Raw genomic sequence first — 20,142 nt, 5'->3', positions numbered from 1 at the left:
GAAGGCAGACCCGGGCAAGTTGGGGAGCAGGGGAGTAGGGCAGAGGAGAAGAGGAGTCCACCCCAAAAAGGCGAGTGGCCGGAGAGGGGGCGAAGCCAGAAAGGCAGGGCGAAAATGCCCGGGGAGGGTGGTGGTGGTGGAGAGGAGCGGCGGAGAGAATGGTGGAGGAGGGCGACAGCCCAGAGTTCTCACGGCCTAGGCCCGAGGTAGACCGGACACAGCCTTGGCGCTCAGTCCTGTTTCCTTTTCCTCTCAGTACCCGGACCGCGCTGCCGGGCCGGGCGGGTGGATCGAGCGCCCTGGAAGCAAGCGGCGCCCCAAAGGAGTCTCCTTTTCACGCGGAGAACCCGCCCCCTCTTCCAGGCCCCCAGGGTCCGAGTCCTGCTTCCCCCGCCACCCGGAGCCGGCTCCGGGGCAGTTTTCCACCCGAGGGGCGTGTCTCGGAACCTGGGGAACGCTCCGCCCAGGACCCCCTCCTGAGGACTGGAGGGGCGAGGGAGGAGCGAGGGAGGGGCGGGAGGCGACCTAGTTAGCGAGCCCGCCCCCTCTCCGCCGGCCGGGCCTCGCCGGGCCTCCCGTCCGGCCGAGCCCGCAAGGGTTAAAGGCGGCGGCAGGTGAGGTGGGCGGGGCCGCGGACTCGGGGAAAAAGGAGCGCAGGGCAGAGGATGAAGGCAGAGAGCGCGGGTGAGTCACGGGCGGAGCTGGCCTCGCTCGCTCGCTCGCTCCCTGGCTCCCGCCCGCCCTCCGCCCTCCCGCTGGCCCTCCGCCCCTCCTCCGCCTCCCGCTGCCCGCCGCCCGCCGCCGGGTCCGATCGCGGCCCCCGCTCGTCCTCGGCTCCTGCCCCTCGCCTCCGGAGAGCCCGCCGGCGCGCGGGGCCCATGAGCGCCCGTGGGTAGCGCGCCAGCCAGCCGTGCCCGGAGCCCGAGCGCAGCCTCCAGGTAGGAGCCAGGGTCTGGGCGGCCAGGGGTGCGCGATCCCGGGCTCCTCTCGGAAAGACGCGCCGCGCACTCGCCACAGCCTCCCGTGGCCTTGGGGGAGGTGGTCCTAAAGAATCCGAGGGGCTTGGAGCCCCGGCCGAGTGAAACCTGGGCGGAAGGGCGAGACGAGGGACCGAGGAGGCTGGAGACCGGGGAAACTGGAGCGACTGGGACAACCGGAGGACTGGAACCTTGAGGACTGGGAGTACGGAAGTCCTGACCACCTGAGCGCCGGTGATCGGGAGAGGGAGGCGGCGGAAGGGGGAAGAAGGGTGTCTCTACCCGGCTTCCTGCGTTGGGGAGCGGGAAGCCGGGAGTGCGCGCCCTGCTGTCTCCCTTCCCGAAACTTTGCAGGCAGGCCATGGCATCCCAGGACTGGACTCCCTGGCCCTGTGTCGGGAGAGGCCACTCTGGAGCCTGGGCTGTTAGCTTCCCCGGCGCCCCCCCCCCCCCCCCCCGCCCCAGCCGGTCCCTGGGGCAGTTCCCAGACGCCAAAAGCTATTAGGGTCCCAGGCCTCTGCTCCCGCCCAGCCCCTTCTGGGCTGCCCCGCCTGGGCCTGAGGCTCCATTCCTGCTGCTTCACCCTTGTTCCTTTTTGGTGGTAAGGCAGCGGGAGCCTGAGTAGGCGCCCCAGTCCCCCTCTCCCTCCCTCTCCAAAACTACCAGGGACACCTCTTTGGTCCCAGAGGCCAAAGGTGGTAGGGTCAGCTGAACCCTGCTGTGGGAAGAAGTCCCTGCCCTAAACCACTGCACCTCCTCCCCCACCATCAGAGAAGGCCAGGCACACAAGCCCGACACCTGAGGCACCAGGGCTCCCAGGCTTTTGAGAGGTGGTGAGAGAAAAAGGACTTTCAAGTCACAGATACGTGGTTAAGAAAGAGAGAGGTGGGTATCTTTTGGTTCCCAACGGTGTAGGGAAAGGGTAACAGACCAGGAGTCCAGAGACCTGGTTCACAGAGGTACATAAAGTATGCATTTGTTGATTGAACAAATAAATGAATGTCTGTTCAAGTCATTTCTCCAAATGCTGCCTCAGTTTCCTCTTTTTTTTTTTTTTAATAAGAGGGTTGGCCTGAAGCAGTGATTCTCAGTTTGTCTGTATATTAGAACTGTCTGCAGAACACCTAAGAACGATCCAAGCCTAGAATGCACCCCCTTATATAATCTCTTGGGGTAATTCTTCTCAGTGTCTGTGATTCCGGCTTTCCTTGTTGCCCTCCGCTGTCCCCACTTCGACTCTGCATCCCGTAAGGGGGTGACAATTTTACTTTTCAGAGCTTGCTAGTAAGCTCTTCTCTCGTTGACCCCCTTCTCTGGGGAAGCTGACCCCTCCCAGCTTCACATCTGGGTCTCCCCCGGATTGGAGGAGGGCACGGGTAGCAGCCAGACAGCCAGCTGTGTGGCTGTGTGGGTCAGGACAGGAGAGGAAGCTTAACTTTCTCTGGTGGGGAGAAGTCCCCTGGGAATCAACACTGAACCCGCACCCCAGGGAGGTGAATTCCTGCCTGAGGGAGAGGGGTGGGGGCCAGGAATGGAAGTGGGTTTGGTGGAGCCATCTGGACAGAGAGCGGAGGGCAATGGTAGAGAACAGTGAAATGCTCTTCCTCATTGGACATGCCTCAGGGGCGGAACGAGGTCTCTTTCCCCAATATCTCAGAACCTGCTTTGAGCTTTGGAAAATCAGGTCACCTCAAGCTTTGAGTTTCAGAAACAGACCACCTCCCTCTCCTCATCTGTGTCCTGAGTTAAACTAGGGAAGCTGAGATGGGTGTAGATCCTCCATTTGGGCTGGAAGCAGGGCTGCAGAAGGTAAACGCCACACTGCCCTTTGCGCTGGTCTGGGCAGATAGGGTGGGGATGGTTTTAGCATGGAACTGTAGGTGTATCTGACCTACCAGCCTGGGACCAGCCCAACTGTCAGGATGAGCTGGACCCCACAGGAGGGATCAGCTAGGAGAAGGTAGACTCCCCCGCCTTGGCTGAGAACCTCACACCCTCAACCCTTCCTAGCACTCCCAAATTCTGTTAACTGGTCGTTAGTCCCCACTCGGAGGTGTGCTCCTCTTTTGCAGCGGCCAGTCCCAGTCGGGAGAGGAGCAGTTTGCGGGGAGGCCGTCTGGGTTAGGACTGAAAGTGACTTGGTTACTTTGCTCACTTCACCTCCTCTTTGCCTCCTTTAGGTCCTACCTGAGGTGCCCCTGACCATCCCTGTTCCCCACCCCACCCCGGATCCCGGCAATGCTAACCGCTGTCTGCGGCTCTCTGGGCAGCCAGCACACGGACGCGCCTCACGCCTCCCCGCCGCGCCTCGACCTGCAGCCTCTCCAAACATACCAGGGCCACACGAGCCCGGAGGCCGGGGACTACCCCTCCCCGCTGCAGCCTGGAGAGCTGCAGAGCCTCCCGCTGGGCCCTGAGGTGGACTTCTCACAGGGCTATGAGCTGCCGGGGGCCTCCTCTCGGGTAACCTGCGAGGACCTGGAAAGCGACAGTCCCTTGGCCCCGGGACCCTTTTCCAAGCTCCTGCAGCCGGACATGTCCCACCATTACGAATCGTGGTTCCGGCCAACTCACCCAGGCACTGAGGATGGCTCCTGGTGGGACCTTCATCCGGGCACCAGCTGGATGGACCTCCCCCACACTCAGGGCGCGCTCACCTCGCCTGGCCACCCCGGGGCGCTTCAGGCTGGCTTGGGGGGCTACGTCGGAGACCACCAGCTTTGCGCACCGCCTCCCCACCCGCACCCGCACCACCTCCTCCCAGCCGCCGGAGGGCAGCACCTCCTGGGGCCTCCCGACGGGGCCAAGGCCTTGGAAGCGGCCGCCCCGGAGACCCAGGGGTTGGATTCCAGTCTGGACGGAGCAGCCCGGCCCAAAGGCTCCCGGCGGTCAGTGCCCCGCAGCTCAGGCCAGACCGTGTGCCGCTGCCCCAATTGCCTGGAGGCGGAGCGACTGGGGGCTCCGTGCGGGCCCGACGGGGGCAAGAAGAAGCATTTGCACAATTGCCACATCCCGGGCTGCGGGAAAGCCTACGCGAAGACGTCGCACCTGAAGGCGCACCTGCGCTGGCACAGCGGCGACCGTCCCTTCGTGTGCAACTGGCTCTTCTGCGGCAAGCGCTTCACGCGCTCCGACGAGCTGCAGCGCCACCTCCAGACCCACACGGGCACCAAGAAGTTCCCCTGTGCCGTCTGCAGCCGCGTCTTCATGCGCAGCGACCACCTGGCCAAACACATGAAAACCCACGAGGGCGCCAAGGAGGAGGCTGCCGGGGCGGCCGCGGGCGAGGGCAAGGCCAGCGGAGCGGTGGAGCCCGCCGGGGGCAAAGGCAAGCGGGAGGCCGAGGGCGGCGCGGCTCCCTCCAACTGAGCTCCTCCGGTACCGCCCCCCCCCCCATTGGTCTCCCCTGGGGGCATCCGAAGAGCTTTCCTCCTGGCCTGATGCCTTTGGGGGGCGACTTGAGGAAGAGGAGGAGGTGGTTATTTATTGAGGGGGAGGAAAAGTGGTGCCGGGTCGGGGAGACGGGGCGCTAGGTAGGGGTGTTTTGGTCTCGGGGCCGGACGAAAAGTGGCTAGGCTGGGGGGAGCTGCGCATGCCCCTCTGTCCCCCCCCCCCCCCCCTTCATCCCTTATTTTGCTCCTGTCCCCAGGCTCGGGGGTTGGGGTGGGGTACCCCTACCGCGGCTGGAGGGTGGAGGGGACCTGCTGGAAGAGATGGCGCGTCCCTGGAGCAGAGAGGAGTGGGGCCGCCCCCGGCGCTGAGGGTAGTTGTCTGGACACGTCCTTAGCGCCTGGGAACCGGGACATAAAAGCGCCTCCGGACCCGCCCTGCGGCCCGGGTCCCTTTCATCCCGCTTTTTAGTGCTTCTGTCCCTATGGTTTCCCGAGGGAGAGCTGAGGTGGGGTAGGGGAGGCAGGGGTCCCCCTTAGGGAGCGGTCTCTATCTGGTTGGGAGGGTTGTTGCTGTAGAAATAACTCCTTTGATGTGCCTCCCGGTTAACCCTTCCAAACCCACTCTGATGGGGCCATGAAGGAAGAGAGGAAGCGGCCAGAATCCGGGACAGCCTTGCAGCCAGAGCTGTGGGGTCGAGGGGAGAGCTAGATTGGGAAGGGGGAGGGCAAAAAAAGTCCCCTTCTAAAAGGAGAGAAAGGGATTTGGCGGGGCAGTGGAAGGAGCTAACCCCTTCCCTCTCTAACTCGGATTCAGTCCTTAACTCATGGTTTTTATGAAAAATAAAGTTCAGTATAGTCCACATTCCCCATCTGTTACCTGATGTAGGTTTTCAAAACAGCCAGAAGCCCCCACCCTAGAATTGATGTAGGTCCCTCATCCCAGGTCACCCATCATTTGCTTCTCCCTTAGGGACGAGAGGAAGAGGGTTACTTGGTTGACCAGGGAGTAGGTAAGGTGTCCCAGCACAGGGACCTACAGTGGTCCCCACTTGGAGCGGAGGACTCTGCCTCTGCCCACCTGCTCACTAAGCCCCAGGTCTTTCTTTGCTCTGCCCTTTCCTTTCTCTGCTGCCTGCAAGACTGGCCCCTCCTATAGAGTGTGTGTTAGAAGGCTCCTTTCTCCCCATTTTGACTCTGGGCAGGGGGACTCCCTTTGCATATGAAGGAGGTGTTCTCCTAGTGGAAGGGGTCTGTCTTCTGAGGTGATATCCAGGAAGCTGTTCCTGTCCCCTTCTTTAGATGCTAGAAATACATCCTGATTGTGATCCTGGAGTGGGGACTGGGGAGGGGAAAGCCTAGCAGGGGCAGAGCCAGAGTCAGGCAAAGGGAAGGAAGCTGTTGGGGGAAGGATCTGGAACTAGCGGGCTTTCCCAGGCTAGAGGTAGAGGCCATAACATTCCCCCTGACCTCCCCTTCCCCCTTGCCCCTCTTTCTCTACCCAGACCCCTATGCGAGGATTAGTTGTGTATTGATTTTTAAGTTATAAGCAAAAGGTATTTTATTTAATATTAGGGCATGTGTGTGTGCATGTTGTTTGTACGTGTGTGTGTGTTTCTCTACTGAGCCTGGGGTCTCCAGCTAGAGAGACCCCACCTTGTTCACCCCGTCCAAGGTCCTAGGACATAGGCCCACAGCGTCTCTTCCTCCCTTAGGGATGCTGGAGCCCAGTCCCCAGGACTGGGAGCTAAATGGGAAGTGGGTCTGGGGTCTGGGTAGGAATATGTGTTTGTGTAAAAAAGGGAGCCCTTCTTAAAAGGGACAGGGTGACTCTCCCTGAGAGGCTCATGGGCCTGGGGTAGTTTAAGAATAATGTTCTTTCTTTTTGCTCCCTCTTTTCCCTACCTCTTGCTACCCCAACCAGAGGTCCCTTTCCTTGCTGAGAGGGTTGGGGGCAGGAGAGATCTGGGAGCGCCTGCAGGCTGCCTGGGCAGGTGGAGAGGGGGAGAGAGGGAGGGCACTGTGGGTGTGGGATGCCTTTCTCCTCCACCCATCGAAACCAGCCACCCCCTCCTGGTGCCACCAGGACAGTCTTCCCCAGTGACCATCCTATGGGGAACTCCTGAATGGCTGTTCGAGGTTGTAGGGGGACACCGATGTTCCCCCTACGGAGGCCTTGAGCTCCAAGGGTGCCGGTGCGGGCTTCGGACAGGTTTTCTTCTGCTCCCCTCCTTCATAGATCTAGGTTGCTTGGCTGTCTGCCCCCCTTCTAGGCAGCCCCCTAGAGGAGAAATGTAGGATTTTTTTTTCTTTTAACTGCTGTGAACCCACTTTGGGGCCGGGGGGGAGGAGGAGGAAGAAACAGCCTGTGTTTTTTATGCCATAATAAAGTCATCAACCACATCATTGCTTCATTTGTCTTCCAGCTCTGGTTTCCTTTTTGACTCAGTGTCCCTTAGCAGTGAGGACGAGGCCGGCTGCTGGGCGGGGTGGACACTTCCCTTTGATCCTGCAGCCCTGCGCAGCCTCACCTCCCTTTGTTTGGGGCAGAGCTGAGCCGATTGAAGAAGGGTCAGATCCTTCCCTGGAGGTGGCTAATGCCCAAGGAAGGAGGAGCTCCCTCAGGGTTGATAGCTGGGCTGACTGTCCCTCCCTGGGGGATAAGAAGGTTCTAGATATTTCCTTCCTCCACATATAAGCCCTCTCTTTCCCCTCCTCTGCCAAGAATGCTGGTTCCCTGCCTTCCCAGGGAGAACCAGCCTCTGGAGCCCCGTCACCCCGCCCCCGTGGGGGTGTGATCAGTCCCTCTGGCTGTCAGTGAGGCGGGGGTGACTGACAGCGATTTCTTCACCCAGGATGATCCCTATCAGGGACAAGGCGATGAAAGGCAGCCAAGATATCTGATGGGCTCCCGCCCAGCTGGAAAGTATGAGGGAAGGATCCTACTGCAACTCTCAGCTAGAGGGCCCGCCACAGTTACACAACCACAGTGTGCACAAACGCACCCTCACTGGACCCATCGGGCATCCTTGGATATGCAGAAATGCCCATCTGTATACACTTTCCCGGGCTGCCCAATTTCTGGTATTGCAGCTGGTGCCTAATTCATGTGCAATGAGAAACAAACACCTTATGACTCCAGAGTCCCAAAGCTAGGAAGGTTGACAGAGGATCGATTTGGGACTCCAAAGGGGCAGGCCAGATTACCGTGTAGTTTTACCTTCCCATCCTACATTTTGGCCAAAATTATTATCTTCCCTAGTGGGATTCCGGTTTCCCCCATTCCACCCCTAGCCCAATTTCCTGGAGCCAAATCTGGTACCCAGACTGGCCTCTCTCATCACTTGTTGGGGAGAATCTGGAGTCACAAAGTGTAAGGCCACTTTGGGATATGGGGGGCGGGGTATCAGAATGATTTAGGGGGTGGAGCTGGAAGCAGACTCATTTTGGGGGGAGCAACTGTTTATTTTCTCTTGCTCCTGGATTTGGAAGCCTGGGAAGAGGGGCGGGCACACAAAGTTCCAGTGATGGTGACCTCATGCCCATCAGCCCCACTCCTTGGGGTGCTTCTTTTGTCTTCCAAGAGGTTGGGGGCGGGGGGAAGTTAGACCCCAGGAGCCTGGTGAGTCCTCTCCTCCTTTAGCCCATCGCTGCCCCCAGGGACAGGAGGGCAGCTGTGGGGCCGGCTGGGCCTGTCTGGGCAGGGCCAGGGCCACCCCTCCTCCCCTCGCAGCTCCTCCTGCTGACCCGCATTCTTAGCGGGGGCCTTTGGTGGGGCTCTGATGTTTGCTCACTGGCTCCGATCGGCAGCAATGCTGCTTGGCTGGCCTGGCCCCCCTGAGGGAGCCCAAAGCCACCATTGATGCCTCAGATCTGGTGCCCCCACAGGGATGATCCTGGAGGGGCCGGGAAGGAATTAGGGAAGTCAGACCATGTGGGCTGACCCTTTGGGCAACCTCTCTGAGTGGCCATCTGCTGTCTTGGGAGGTGGGAGTACAGGCCTTCTAGGGTGTTCCAGTGAAATCAGGAATGGGAAAGTGACCGAGCCGCAGGCCGCCTGGGAACTGCAGCCTGGGGCTGCGCTATGGTCCCGCGGACACACACTGCCCCACCGCGGGCAGCAGGGGAAGTGCAGGAGTGGAGCTGGCTTTGCGGCAGGCTGCTCCGGGTGCTCATGTTCGTCAGCACGCAGCCTTGATGTTTGCTTCTGGAATGACGTCCAAGGGCAAGCTCACAACCCCTCCCCGACAGCGCACCTGAAGACGCCTTCACTTTCCATTAATTCTGGTGAGCCCGACTGCTCAGCATGTTAGCCGTGCAGGTTTGAAGAGTCTCAGGATCCAAATAGTCTGGCTGTTTCCGCCTGGTAGAGGGCATATTAGAGTCACCCATGGAGTTTTTCAAGACACCCTGATTCATTTTCCAGCACCCCACCAAGTTATGCCCTTAGGGACATATTAGAGCAGCGCTTCTCAAACTTGACACTAGGGGTGGTTTTTTTTTTTTTTTTAAATAACTTTAAAAAAAAGTATTTATTTAGAGAATGCAAGAAGGGGAGGGTCGTAGAGAGAGAGGGAGAGAGGATCCCAATGCAGAGCCTGACGCAGGTCTCGAACGCACAAACCTTGAGGTCATGACCTAAGTGGAGGTCAGACACTTAACCAACTGAGCCACCCAGGCGCCCCTGTGCTAGGGGTGTTGTTAACATACTTCAGATTCAGTAGGTTTGAGGTGGGGCCCAAGATTCTGCATTTTTAACAAGCTTTCAGGTGATGTTGATGCAGGCAGTCTGTGGACACTGAGTAGTGGAGTATTAAAGTATTATGTTGTGCTGTGGGAGTCACGTGGTTGAAAACTAATGCCTCCCCTCCCTCCCCAAACCATGGCTGAGAACCACTGATCTACTTCAATGCCATCATTTTGCCACTGGGGAAACTGAGGCCCTCAAAGATAAAGTGACCTGCCCAGACAGCCACTGCAGCTCCATAGCAGATTCAAGACAAGATGCCAGTGTTTAGAGTTCCAGGCGATGCTCTTCCCTGCCTCCAGCCCAGCTTCTAGGTCGATTCATCTTACAAGTGGCAGTCCCCCTTCTGAAAATGAAGCCCACCTCCTTGGGGACAGCTTCCTCTTCAGAATCGGCCTCAGATACCTACAGGCAATTAGAAAGTATCTTAGATTTCAGCTCCCCCAACACCCTTATCTGGTACACCTGCCCACAGTCGGCCTCCTGGGGGAAGCCATGGCCTCTGTGCCTTCATTCCCATCCCAGGAGAGACCACAGGCTGGGATGCTGTGGCCAGGGCTCTGAACAGCAACCCTGACTGTTTGGCAGGATGGATGTGGGAGAAGTAGATAATCTGCAGTATCTCTCCTGTCCCCATTTCTGGAGGGCTTCATAGAGCAAAAAGGGGTGAGATGCGTTTGCTTAAATGCTGGTAATGGAGATGCATTATAGAGGAAAATGACCTGGAAAGCAGAACATTTGGGATCAGAGTCCAAATCCCCACACCGGTATGTGCCCCCTTGGCCAAGACTTCTCCTTTGTTGTTTCAGTTTCACTATATATAAAGGCGCAAAATCTTTGGACTAGAAATTTCCAAATTTCCTTTCAAAGCTATTTTCCTGTGAGTTTGAGCACTGTGGGCCAGAATCTACCTTTGGGGAGTCAGATGGGTTTTGAGCATATGTGCATTTAAAAAATGCATTACAGGCGCCTAGGTGGCTGGGTTGAGCATCAGACTTCCGCTCAGGTCACGATCTCGCTGTTTGTGGGTTTGAGCCCCGCGTCGGGCACTGTGCTGACAACTCAAGAGTCTGGAACCTGCTTCGGATTCCGTGTCTCCTTCTCTCTCTGTCCCTCCCCCATTTGTGCTCTGTCTCTCAAAAATCAATAAATGTAAAAAAAAATTCTTTTTTAATGCATTAACTTAAGTTATCCCTAGACCTCCTTCCCTGTAACAATCTTTCAGATCTTATGCCCTGGGGGGGAGGTACGGCTAGGTTGCACCTTTGTAATTGAAACCAGGACGCTGCGAGCTGAGGTTTTTCCTCCGGATGCCCCAGTAATCCGCGCTCTCTAACAAATCTGGCTGGTTTTTCTTTCCTCTCTTTTTACGTGGGTTCCTTTCCACCTGCAGATGCCTCTCCCCATGGTGTCTCGGCTGGAAGTGCCCGTGAGCCGTCCGAGCTAGGAAGGGCAGGCGGACGGGCAAGGTCTCCCACGCTGCTGCGCTCCAAGAAGTAGTATTGGCGCGCACCCTGGTGGAAAACCAAGGAACTGCAGGCGCTTGGTTCCGGCTCCGCCCCCCGGGCCAAAGCCTTCCAGGTCACCTGTGAGCCTCCGCCCAATGACCCGAAGCCGAGGCGGTGGCGCCCGAGACTAAGCCGGGGATCTTGGAGGGAGACAGGGTGAGGGGCAAACGGTATTGGGGAGGCGAGAATGTGGACAGAAAAGGGGCGAGGGAGTGGGGTGGGGTGGCGAGGGAGGTGGTCCCGCGACGGCACTGGTGGGTCGGGCTCCCCGTTGGGCAGGGCCCTGGGAGCTTGCGGTGTGCGCCCGCCTGCTGCCTCCCAAGCCTGGAGCCTGGGCTGTGCACGCCACGCATCGAGTGTGTCCAGAACCCAACAGCAGTGTCTTCCCTGAGTGCCTGTTTACACGTGTTGGGAAGGGGGGGGCTCCCTAGGGCTGAGCTCTGGCCAGGATGGTGGAGAGGCGGCGTGAGGGGGACACATGCACCTCCACCTCTCCCCAGATGGCTTCGTGGAGCTCTGACACCCCGTGTTCCTGCGATTGCTTTGTTTCCGTGCCCCCGGCCTCGGCCATCCCAGCTGTGATCTTTGCCAAGAATTCCGACCGACCGCGGGACGAGGTGCAGGAGGTGGTGTTTGTACCAGCAGGCACTCATGCCCCTGGCAGCCGGCTCCAGGTGGGTTAGGCCTTATGGAAGGGGCGGGAGGTGTGGTCGATCTAGGCAGTCTTCTAAGACCCTCCTCCTCTGCGCCTCGCACCTGGCAAGTCCCCGGATGTGGTGGGAAGAGCGTGACCTTCCAGTCTATCAACCTGGACCTGGCCTGTTGTTTAGCTGCTGTCCACCTCGGTTTCCTCATCTGTACAATGGGAATGATAAAACCCTTTCTGAATGGACTCCCTCTCTCCTCCCTTACCTGCAGTGCACCTACATTGAGGTGGAACAGGTGTCAAGGACTCACGCTGTAATCCTGAGCCGCCCTTCTTGGCTGTGGGGGGCTGAGATGGGCGCCAATGAGCATGGTGTCTGCATTGGCAATGAGGCAGTGTGGACCAAGGAGCCAGTTGGAGAGGGGGAAGCCCTACTAGGCATGGACCTACTCAGGTGCGGACCCTGCCTTCCCTCATCTCTACACACTGAAAGGCTGAGAGCCGAGGACAGACCCAGGCCATCCTCCCCTCCCCTCAGCTAGATTCACCAGGGCCTCCTCCTTTTTGTCCCCGTTGCCCATCACCAGAGAGGCCGCCCCTGCTCCTCCTCTCTCCTGGCCCCATCGCCACAGTCTGGTAAGGAGCTCCCGAATGTGGCCGCTTCTGGGCCTCTCCTGGCCCAGAAATAGGGCAGTGGTTTCAAATTTCTTTTTTAAATAGAAGTACTTTTTTTTTTTCTTTTCCCCTCCCAACTGAAATCTCATATGGAGTCCCGATTTACAAAACCAGTAAGAGCAGAGCAGCTCTGGTTGAAGAGAGGCTGGGGAACTCGGGCCCCTTCTTTCTCTGAAACCGCGTTTCTGGGACCCTCAGAGAAGAACTTGAAAAACACCCGCCTAACTGCGCTTTCATACAACCAATGCTGGCAGATTTTTTTGTGTGACTTGGGCCTCTCTGGGCGCCTTCCGTCCATTGGAGCTTCCGTCACCAGCCACTGACGCTGCGTTCCCCTTCCGTGCATCCCTTCATGCCAGGCTGGCTTTGGAACGGAGCAGCTCTGCCCTGGAGGCCTTGCGTGTGATCACAGACTTGCTGGCGCACTACGGGCAAGGGGGCAGCTGCCGGGAGGACCCCACACCGTTCTGCTACCACAACACATTCCTGCTGGCTGACCGGACTGAGGCGTGGGTGCTAGAGACGGCAGGGAGGCTCTGGGCTGCACAGAGGATCCAGGGTGAGAGCCCAGGGCCGGGGCTCGCCTCCCAGAGCTGTCCCCTTTTGCCAGCCTCGGGAGGGGGTGGGAAAACCCTGGGTGAAGGGCAGGGCGGATCCACGTGCAAACTTCTCACTGGCAGGCACACCCAAGGAAGGTGGGAAGTGAGCCCAGTGGGGAACTTCTCTCCCCACTTTACCTGCTTAAATCCTCTCGTACTTGAGCTGGCCGCCTCCTCTGGGGAGCCTTCCTGGACTTCCTGGTGGTCAAGTTTCCCCCTTATATGCAAGCAGGTGCCTTTTCATCATGTGCACCACGGTTGCAAGCTCACATTTATTTCTGTGATCATTTTGTCTGTCTCCCGCTCCACGGGGGCAGGTCCGTTCTCTTCACCATCATCTTCTTAGCACCTGGCACAGAGTAGGTGCTTAATGACAAATGAGCCACCCCCCGCCCCCTACTTCTCCACAGAAGGGGCCCGTAACATCTCCAACCAGTTGAGCGTAGGCACGGACATCTCGGCCGAGCACGCAGACCTTCGGACCCGTGCCCTGGCCCAGGGCTGGTGGGATGGGCAGAGCACTTTTGACTTCGCTCAGGTCTTCTCCCTGACCCAGCAGCCTGTGCGCATGGAGGCTGCCAAAGCCCGCTTCCGGGCCGGGCAACAGCTTCTGCAGCAGCAGCAAGGTCAGTGCGTGGACGGCGGTGGGGTGGGGGCCAGGAGGGCCACAGTGGTGCCAGCCTCTCTCCTCTCCCACAGCTTTGATCCAAGGCCAGAGGTCCCCCTTCTGCCCGGAGGGCCCCTCAGCCTGTCCTCCTTCGCAGGGGGCATCACGGCAGAGGTGATGATGGGCATCCTCAGGAACAAGGAGAGCGGCATCTGTATGGACTCTGGAGGCTTTCGCACCACGGCCAGCATGGTGTCCATCCTGCCCCGGGATCCCACACAGCCCTGCGTCCACTTCCTCACCGCTACTCCAGACCCATCCAGGTGAGAGGAATGGGGGCGGGGAAGGCGGGGGAGAGGGTGCCAGGCGGGGGAAGATCGGGGGGATGTGATAACCTTTGTTCCCTCCATCTCTGTCCCGTTAGGTCGGTGTTCAAACCTTTCATCTTCGGGGCGGGGGCGGCCCAGGCCCCCCAGGTGCTGTCCCCCACTTTTGGAGCACGGGACCCTGTTCGGACTCAGCCCCGATTCCAGACTCAGGTGGATCGCCGGCACACCCTCTACCTCCGGCACCAGGTGGCCCTGGGGCTGATAGAGAGCGAGCAGGTAACCCTCGGGGAATAGGGGCTACTCTGGGGCCATGACTCACTTCTCCCGCCCCCAGTCGGGATTCTGGAAATATGAGGGGATCCGGGAGGGGAGGAGAGACTCCAGAGTTGGGGGGAGCGGAGTCTTTGCCTTCAAAGCCAGCTGCCCAGGAGAAGACCGGGTGCCCTGTCCTTCCTCCTGCTTGTGGCAGATGGCAGGCGTCTCCCCTCCGTCCAGAGGGAAGCCTGTCCCTGGGACCCATCTCCACCTTTCCTGGGCAGGATCGGGGGCAGCAGCTCCGGCAGAAGCAGCGGGATCTGGAGCAGGAGGGCCTGGAGGCTGCGCGGCGGCTGCTGGCTGGGGAGCAGGTGCCACCCCCACAGGAGCTGGGCGGCCTCTTCCAGGCCTTTGTGGAAAGGGAGAGCCAGGTGTATGCCTGAGCACCACAGGGCCGGGGTGGGCACAGGACCCCAGTGCAATCCCTTTGCTCCCCTCAGCCTTGTTTTGGGTGGCCAGCTCGGCCTTTGCCTCAATAAAGTATGTTATTTCCCTGTTCAGTGAACTTGATCCCAGGTCTGGCAGGGGCAGGAGAGCCAAATGAGGGCAAAGGACAGCCCTGAGCTGGCTACAGGGCTTCTGGTGGACTTGCCAGGCAGCATAATCTTCTCACTTGGGTGATGGAGAAGGTTGTGGAAGGGGCCTGTGAGGAGAGGTGCCCCCCGGCCCCCCCAGGTGTGTGAGCGCATGTGTGCAAGAGATCACGCCTGGCACAAAATGGGGCTACTATCTGGGGAGAATTAGAACCGTGGGGTTTTGGGTCCTTGGCTTGAGCCTTGGAAGGGCAGTCCCTGGGAGCGGCAGTGAGATGGCATCTACCACAAGATGATGCCCACTCAAGACCCAGGAAGCTGGGGGGGAGGGGTTGAGGTGTGCCAGCCCTTTGGGTAGTTCCCGAAAGGTCAGACACGTGTTCTTTAGAATCAGGTTCTGTGTTTCTGTGACTGTTTCCCACTACCCTGACGGCTTGCTTCCCCTGAGATGCCCCCCCCCCCCCCGCAAGTGACGTGAAAGACGCATTCAGGGCCTGGAGACATTTTTTATTGGGGTGGGCTCCTGCCACAGGAGAGGGGTCTGAGAAGGAGACCCTGTTTCTTCCCCATTCCTTGTTCCTGTGGCATTGCTGATAGGGAGGGACTGCACTTCATTTCTTGACTCTTTTGGTCACCATTTTGGTTGTGCTGGGGGCCCCAGCCAGTGAGGCCTTGGGGGCTGTGGCTGCTCGGGCCCCCTCCTTTGCCTGGACAGTGCTTTGCTGGCTGGCCACCAGAGGGCAGGGTTTCTTGGTGGCAGAGGTGGCTTGTGGCAGGGAGGCGGGCTTGGGGGGTGTCTCCTTCCTCCGCGTGGGAGTGACAGAAGGACTGCCATCCCTAGCCAGGGCCCCCCCCCCACTCCCCGCCCCGGGCGGCTGGGGGAGGTCGGTGAGGGCGGGCTTTGTCCCCATCCTCAGGAGGTGCTCCGTCAGGGCTGCCTGCTGCCTGAGTTCCTTGTGTCTGCTCATCTCCTGCTTCAGCTCCTCGAGGAAGCCTGCGAGGGGCCAAGATGGGAGGCGGCAGATGGCCTGGCAGGACGGCCCCTGGGCTGAGGCGGGAGTTCTCTGGCTGACACCCTGCCCAGACTAACCCTCTGTCGGCCCTAATGGGGAGGGTGAGTCGCCTGCACGCCAGGCTGATACCTGGCCCCGGCTGTACCATGCTCTGACCCAGATGCTGGTCTGGGCCTGGGGCCTCCTCCCTCGCCCCCGCTGCTATCTTAGCTTCCCCAGTGCCCCACAGGGCGGAGGTGAGTTCTAGGGAGGGCGCAAAGCCTTGGAAAGCCCGGCCACCTCGCTCTGTGCAGAACGGACCACTCAGCTCCGGGAACTCCTCGTCCTCGTCGCTTGAGTCTTTATCCTCCTCGTCCGAGGCCCAGCGCTCTAACACAGGCTGCTTGTCCAGGTCCAGGAGCAGCGGCAGGGCTTCTGTCACTAGCTCCCTGCAGGGCAGAAAGGGCAGAGGCTACCCAGGAGGGCGGCCCCGGGTGGGGGGCCTGGGAGGGCGTGCAGGCACAAGCCATAGGAACCGCACCCAGAGGGGTGGTGTTCACAAGCTGGGAGACGGGCCTGCGCTCGGCCCCAAAGAGCTAAGGGCTGGCTCCGTGTGGACCTCTGTGTGTGTGTGTTGGGGGGGGGGGGCGGGGTGGAAGAGAAAAAGCGGCCCACTTGAGCTGGGGTGAGAGACGAGAAGGTGCCATGGATGGTGACCCCAAGTTTGCAGGCCGAGAGGGAGTCCGTGTGGAGTTAAGAATACGAGGAGCTCAGCCATCACCCCATTTCTTCCCACCCTCAATGCATCCTCACCTGTACCCATCCTGGTTGGTGCAGCTGTTTCCACTCAGGTTGAGGATGAGAAGGCTCTGCGGGAATTCATCTGCACACACCAAAGAGAGGGCAGTGAGGGTCCCATACCCACCTTCTGGCCCAAAGCCACTGCCTCTTTCCCACCTCCCAGGACCCCCAGAGGCTTTGCCGCCAATACAGGCATAGGGAGGTGGTGGCAGAGGGGAGGGAGGGAGGGTCCTGCCCAAGTCTTAGCCCGTGAGCCGGGGCAAGGACATTCCTACCCAGCTTCAGTGTTTCTATCAGGTTCTCTGAAAGGTCCAGAAACTGGAGATGTGGGAGGTCATGGAGGTTTTCCACCTGCCTGATTTGGTTTCCTGCCAGAGACAGGAAGCTGCAGGGGAAGGGAGGGGTGCAGAGACAGAGCTGAGTCACAGAACCGCCAAAGGAAGGGAGGAAGGCAGCAGGCACTCGGGGCCCCTGGCTGAGCAGCCACACAATGGATGGGGACACATGGTCTTCTGGGGTGAGAGAAGCAGAGTGAGGCTTGCGGGGTCCTGAGCTGACCAGACTTGGAGACGTCTGAGCCGGTCAGTTCTCTGGGGTGTCCCCGTGTTTCCCTCCCGACCCCCTCCCCCACGGGCCTGAGCCCTGACCCCACGTACCGCAAGGAGGGGACGCAGGCCAGGTTCTCAATTCGCTGGATCTTATTCTGCAGAAAGCAAATGAGTTGGGAAAACTAAGCAGACCATGTCTGCTCTTGCAGCTGGGGGGCTGGCACCCTGGGAATAATCACCCCACTCCCGGAACTGGAGCTGTCACTCCCTCGAAATGATTTGCTTTCTCTGGGTGGATGGTTAGGGGTGTAAACTTAGGGGCTAGATAAACTTCATTAAAGTATACCCTGCTCACCCCACAACCAAAGAGTGACCTGGAAATCAAGAAGGAAACCAAGGGGCCACGGGGAAATAGGAAAAGCCTTGGTGGTGGCTTATGTACACGGAGGGAACAATGAACATATATTACTTTGATTTTGAAGGTTTCTGTGAAGAAAGGTTAAGGGCACTGGATATATTCAACCTGGAGGAGTTGAATATGTATATCCAATCAACCAACCACCCACTACCACCAGTCAGCCTTCAGGGTTCTAAAGGATGCAGAGGAATCTTCTGGTTCCCTCTTTCATTTCCTCAGAACAGGAAATGCGCTCGAGCTATAGAACACGGGAGATTTAGGAGAGACACCAAAAAGAACTTCTAAACCAAGGGAAGTGTCTGACATACACAAGAAAAACAAACAGTGATTCAAGAGCATGCTCAGGATATCTTTTGGGAGGATTGGTCTTTCAAGAGAATTCCTGATTCATCTGGGAACATTTTCTTTTCTTTCTTTCTCTCTCTCTTTTTTTTTTTTAACGTTTATTTATTTTTGAGACAGAGAGAGACAGAGCACGAACGGGGGAGGGGCCGAGAGAGAGGGAGACACAGAATTGGAAGCAGGCTCCAGGCTCTGAGCTGTCAGCACAGAGCCCGATGCGGGGCTCGAACCCACGGACCGCGAGATCGTGACCTGAGCTGAAGTCGGACGCTTAACCGACTGAGCCACCCAGGTGCCCCAACATTTTCTTTTTTTAAAAAAGATTTTATTTTTAAGCAATCTCTACCCTCAACCTGGGGCTCAAACTTACAACCCTAAGATCAAGAGTCACATGCTCCACTGACTGAGCCAGCCAGGTGCCCCCTCTGGAACAGTCTCAATGAAGGTCTGCCTACCTGAACACCAGGGAATGGGCAAGATGGCCTGACTGGTTGCTTTTACATTAAACAGACTTGGTCCACAGAGGGCAAGGGGGGAGGGAGAGCAGGAGGCAAGAAGGTACCGCTTGCAGATAGAGGCTGTGAAGATTCTGGAGGCCCTCGAGGTTGCTGATAGCAGTAATCCCCTCTCGGTCCAGGCGGACAGTCTGCAGTTCAGCAAGAGTGTGAAACCTGGGGGAACAGTCAGCAGGTGGTGTAACAGATCCCACTTCTGTGGTCCCTTGGCAGGGAAGATGGGAGGGGGTAGGAAAGGGTTTTCAAGCTAAGTGGCTTGGCTGAGATGTCAGGACTTCTTGACTCATGAGGCAGTGTCCAGATCATGAAACCAGGTCAGCCTGGAGACCTGGATCTCGATAAGTAGCACCGGGAAGAATCAGAGGGTGAGAGGAATAGGACCCTTGGATTGGGAACTGGTTGACAGCTTACGGTTCCCAGAGAGACTCAGGGGCCAGGGAAGGCTTCCCTGGGCCAGCTCAGATGGTGGAAGCAGGCACTGGCACAGGGATGAGACCATCTCTGCAGGAATATCCTTTCTCACTTCCCTTTCGAGTGGTCCATGGAAGGAAAATCACTTGATTCATCCACTCATTCATTAATTCCACAACATTTACTGAGTGCCCACTGGAGACAAATGAGAGTCCCTGCCCATCACTATTAGGGAAGCAGGCCAAACATCTAGGACAAGTGGGTGACAGACACATGAAGGGACTAAGGGGGTACATGGACTGTGCACTGAGTCCTCAATAGGGGAGCAGGGAGTGCTTCCTGGAGAAGGTGACGTACAAGTAGGAGTTAGCCAGGAAGGTGAGAGGGGGATGAGGAGAAGGCATTTCAAGCAGAAGGAACAGTATGTGAGAATCCAGGCCTTTTCCAACTTTAGTTGCCCATGAATCCCTTGGGGGTCTTGTTAAAATGTAGCTTCTGATTCAGTAGGTCTGAGGTGGGCCTGAGAGTCTTCATTACTAACAAGCTCCCAGGTGCTCAGCACCATCTGAAAAGGTGCTAAGGTGTGAGAACAGAGGGTCTTGGAGGAATTGTGGAGAATGGCGAAAAAGGCAGCAATGGTCAACTCATGCTAGGGTATTTGGATTTTATCCTGGAAGTACTAGGGAGCCAAGGAAGGTTCTACCAGGGAGTGCCTGATCAGATTTGTCATTTAAAAGGATCGCTTTGGCAACCATATGGGGAGCCTGGACTGGGGGCAGGGAAACTGATGAAGAGTTCATTGAGAGGCGATGGCTTACTTAAGAGCCTTATTCAAGGCAGTTGAGCGGGCATGGTAAAAAGAAGGAAGGAAGGAAGGAAGGAAGGAAGAAAGAGAGAGAGAGAGAGAGAGAGAGAGAGAGAGAGAGAGAGAGAGAGAGAGAGAGAAAGAAAGAAAAAGAAAGAAAGAAAGAAAGAAAGAAAGAAAGAAAGAAAGAAAGAAAGAAAGAGAATAGTGTTTAAGGAGGCAAAGTCGATTAGACATTACCATTGACTGGATGCGTGGAGTAAGTAAAGAGAGGGACAAAGATGAGCTGAAGAAACAGTACAGCTCAGGGGACTGGTCATTCTGTGTGTTTCAATTGTCCAGCACCCCTCTCCTCCCGCCGCACTCACATCTTCTCTGACAGATCCTCATCCTCAGGGAAGGCCAAGTTCCGCTTAGTGATAAGGGTTTCAGTGATGCACACGCCTCCTTCCTCTGGACTCTGGGCAAAATTACCTGTGAAAAGACGAGAATGATTCCCTTATTCTCGGAAGCCTGACCCTACTGTTATCCAACTGTTCTACCCACCTCTCCATCCCCTACTCACCTCCGGGCATGATCTAAAGGCTACTGGCCTGGCGCGGGATTAGCACGAAAGGAAGCAGAGCAACTTAGTCCCCGGGATGGCGGAACCCAGGATGGTATGAGAAGAGAGAATTTCAGAGACTGGAGGGACAAGGGAAAGTGTTGATTCAGGGCAAATTAATGAGGCGGGGTAGAAGACAAAAGTAAATTGAGGAGACGGGTCTGGAGTTTGAGGGGTGCAGAGGGGGCTTCGCTAGTCCCCAATGGGGGACTGTGGGCAGAGAGTGGAGGGTGAGGATCCCGAGAAAAGAGCTGTGCGGCAGAGGCTAACCGTCGTTGCTAGGAGACTGGACGCCAGTTGGAGCGTCAGGGAGCGCGGACTAGGCGTTCCTGGGTTTAGCGCGCATGCGGATTACTGCTCCAGCCGGCGGATCCGGCGGCT

At 57.9% G+C, this 20,142-nt stretch overlaps 3 protein-coding genes across 5 annotated transcripts; 2 read left to right on the top strand and 1 right to left on the bottom strand.

The window, feature by feature from the left end:
- The first annotated feature begins 510 nt into the window (after nt 1-510).
- Nucleotides 511-6,769, top strand: SP6 (Sp6 transcription factor). Its single transcript, XM_058703796.1, has 2 exons — nt 511-938; nt 3,158-6,769. Exon 2 carries the CDS (start codon nt 3,216-3,218, stop codon nt 4,344-4,346), a length of 1,131 nt encoding a protein of 376 aa, XP_058559779.1. The 5' UTR covers nt 511-938; nt 3,158-3,215; the 3' UTR covers nt 4,347-6,769.
- A 3,874-nt stretch (nt 6,770-10,643) lies between these two features.
- On the top strand, nt 10,644-14,288 carry SCRN2 (secernin 2). 2 transcript variants are annotated; one of them, XM_058703121.1, is made up of 8 exons: nt 10,644-10,777; nt 11,122-11,295; nt 11,540-11,721; nt 12,302-12,501; nt 12,952-13,167; nt 13,306-13,471; nt 13,573-13,753; nt 14,017-14,288. In XM_058703121.1, exons 2-8 carry the CDS (start codon nt 11,122-11,124, stop codon nt 14,173-14,175), a joined length of 1,278 nt encoding a protein of 425 aa, XP_058559104.1. In that variant the 5' UTR covers nt 10,644-10,777; the 3' UTR covers nt 14,176-14,288. The 2 variants fall into 2 exon arrangements, with proteins under 2 accessions (XP_058559104.1, XP_058559103.1); XM_058703120.1 differs by having other exon boundaries at nt 12,197-12,501.
- A 523-nt stretch (nt 14,289-14,811) lies between these two features.
- Nucleotides 14,812-20,133, bottom strand: LRRC46 (leucine rich repeat containing 46). Of its 2 annotated transcripts, XM_058703123.1 has the most exons (9): nt 20,032-20,133; nt 19,723-19,841; nt 19,526-19,631; nt 17,989-18,097; nt 16,775-16,821; nt 16,394-16,503; nt 16,131-16,200; nt 15,618-15,766; nt 14,812-15,319 (listed from the first exon to the last, which is right to left on the bottom strand). In XM_058703123.1, exons 2-9 carry the CDS (start codon nt 19,730-19,732, stop codon nt 14,937-14,939), a joined length of 984 nt encoding a protein of 327 aa, XP_058559106.1. In that variant the 5' UTR covers nt 19,733-19,841; nt 20,032-20,133; the 3' UTR covers nt 14,812-14,936. The 2 variants fall into 2 exon arrangements, with proteins under 2 accessions (XP_058559106.1, XP_058559105.1); XM_058703122.1 differs by having other exon boundaries at nt 19,723-20,115.
- Between the last annotated feature and the right edge of the window lie 9 nt (nt 20,134-20,142).

The sequence above is a fragment of the Neofelis nebulosa genome, chromosome 16, assembly GCF_028018385.1.
Source record: "Neofelis nebulosa isolate mNeoNeb1 chromosome 16, mNeoNeb1.pri, whole genome shotgun sequence".
Lineage (NCBI taxonomy): Eukaryota > Metazoa > Chordata > Mammalia > Carnivora > Felidae > Neofelis > Neofelis nebulosa.
The sequence above is the reverse complement of the archived record's forward strand: the minus strand, read 5'-3'. Positions and strand labels throughout refer to the sequence as shown.

Coding starts and splice junctions, on each gene's coding strand:
- SP6 (XM_058703796.1), top strand. CDS start 3,216: ATGCTAACCGCTGTCTGCGGCTCTCTGGGCAGCCAGCACACGGACGCG.
- SCRN2 (XM_058703120.1), top strand. CDS start 11,122: ATGGCTTCGTGGAGCTCTGACACCCCGTGTTCCTGCGATTGCTTTGTT. Junction 12,502..12,951: donor GGCTGCACAGAGGATCCAGG/GTGAGAGCCCAG, acceptor ACTTCTCCACAG/AAGGGGCCCGTAACATCTCC. Junction 13,472..13,572: donor GCTACTCCAGACCCATCCAG/GTGAGAGGAATG, acceptor CTGTCCCGTTAG/GTCGGTGTTCAAACCTTTCA.
- LRRC46 (XM_058703123.1), bottom strand. Junction 16,822..17,988: donor ACAGCCTCTATCTGCAAGCG/GTACCTTCTTGC, acceptor TGCTTTCTGCAG/AATAAGATCCAGCGAATTGA. Junction 15,767..16,130: donor ACCAACCAGGATGGGTACAG/GTGAGGATGCAT, acceptor TCTGCCCTGCAG/GGAGCTAGTGACAGAAGCCC.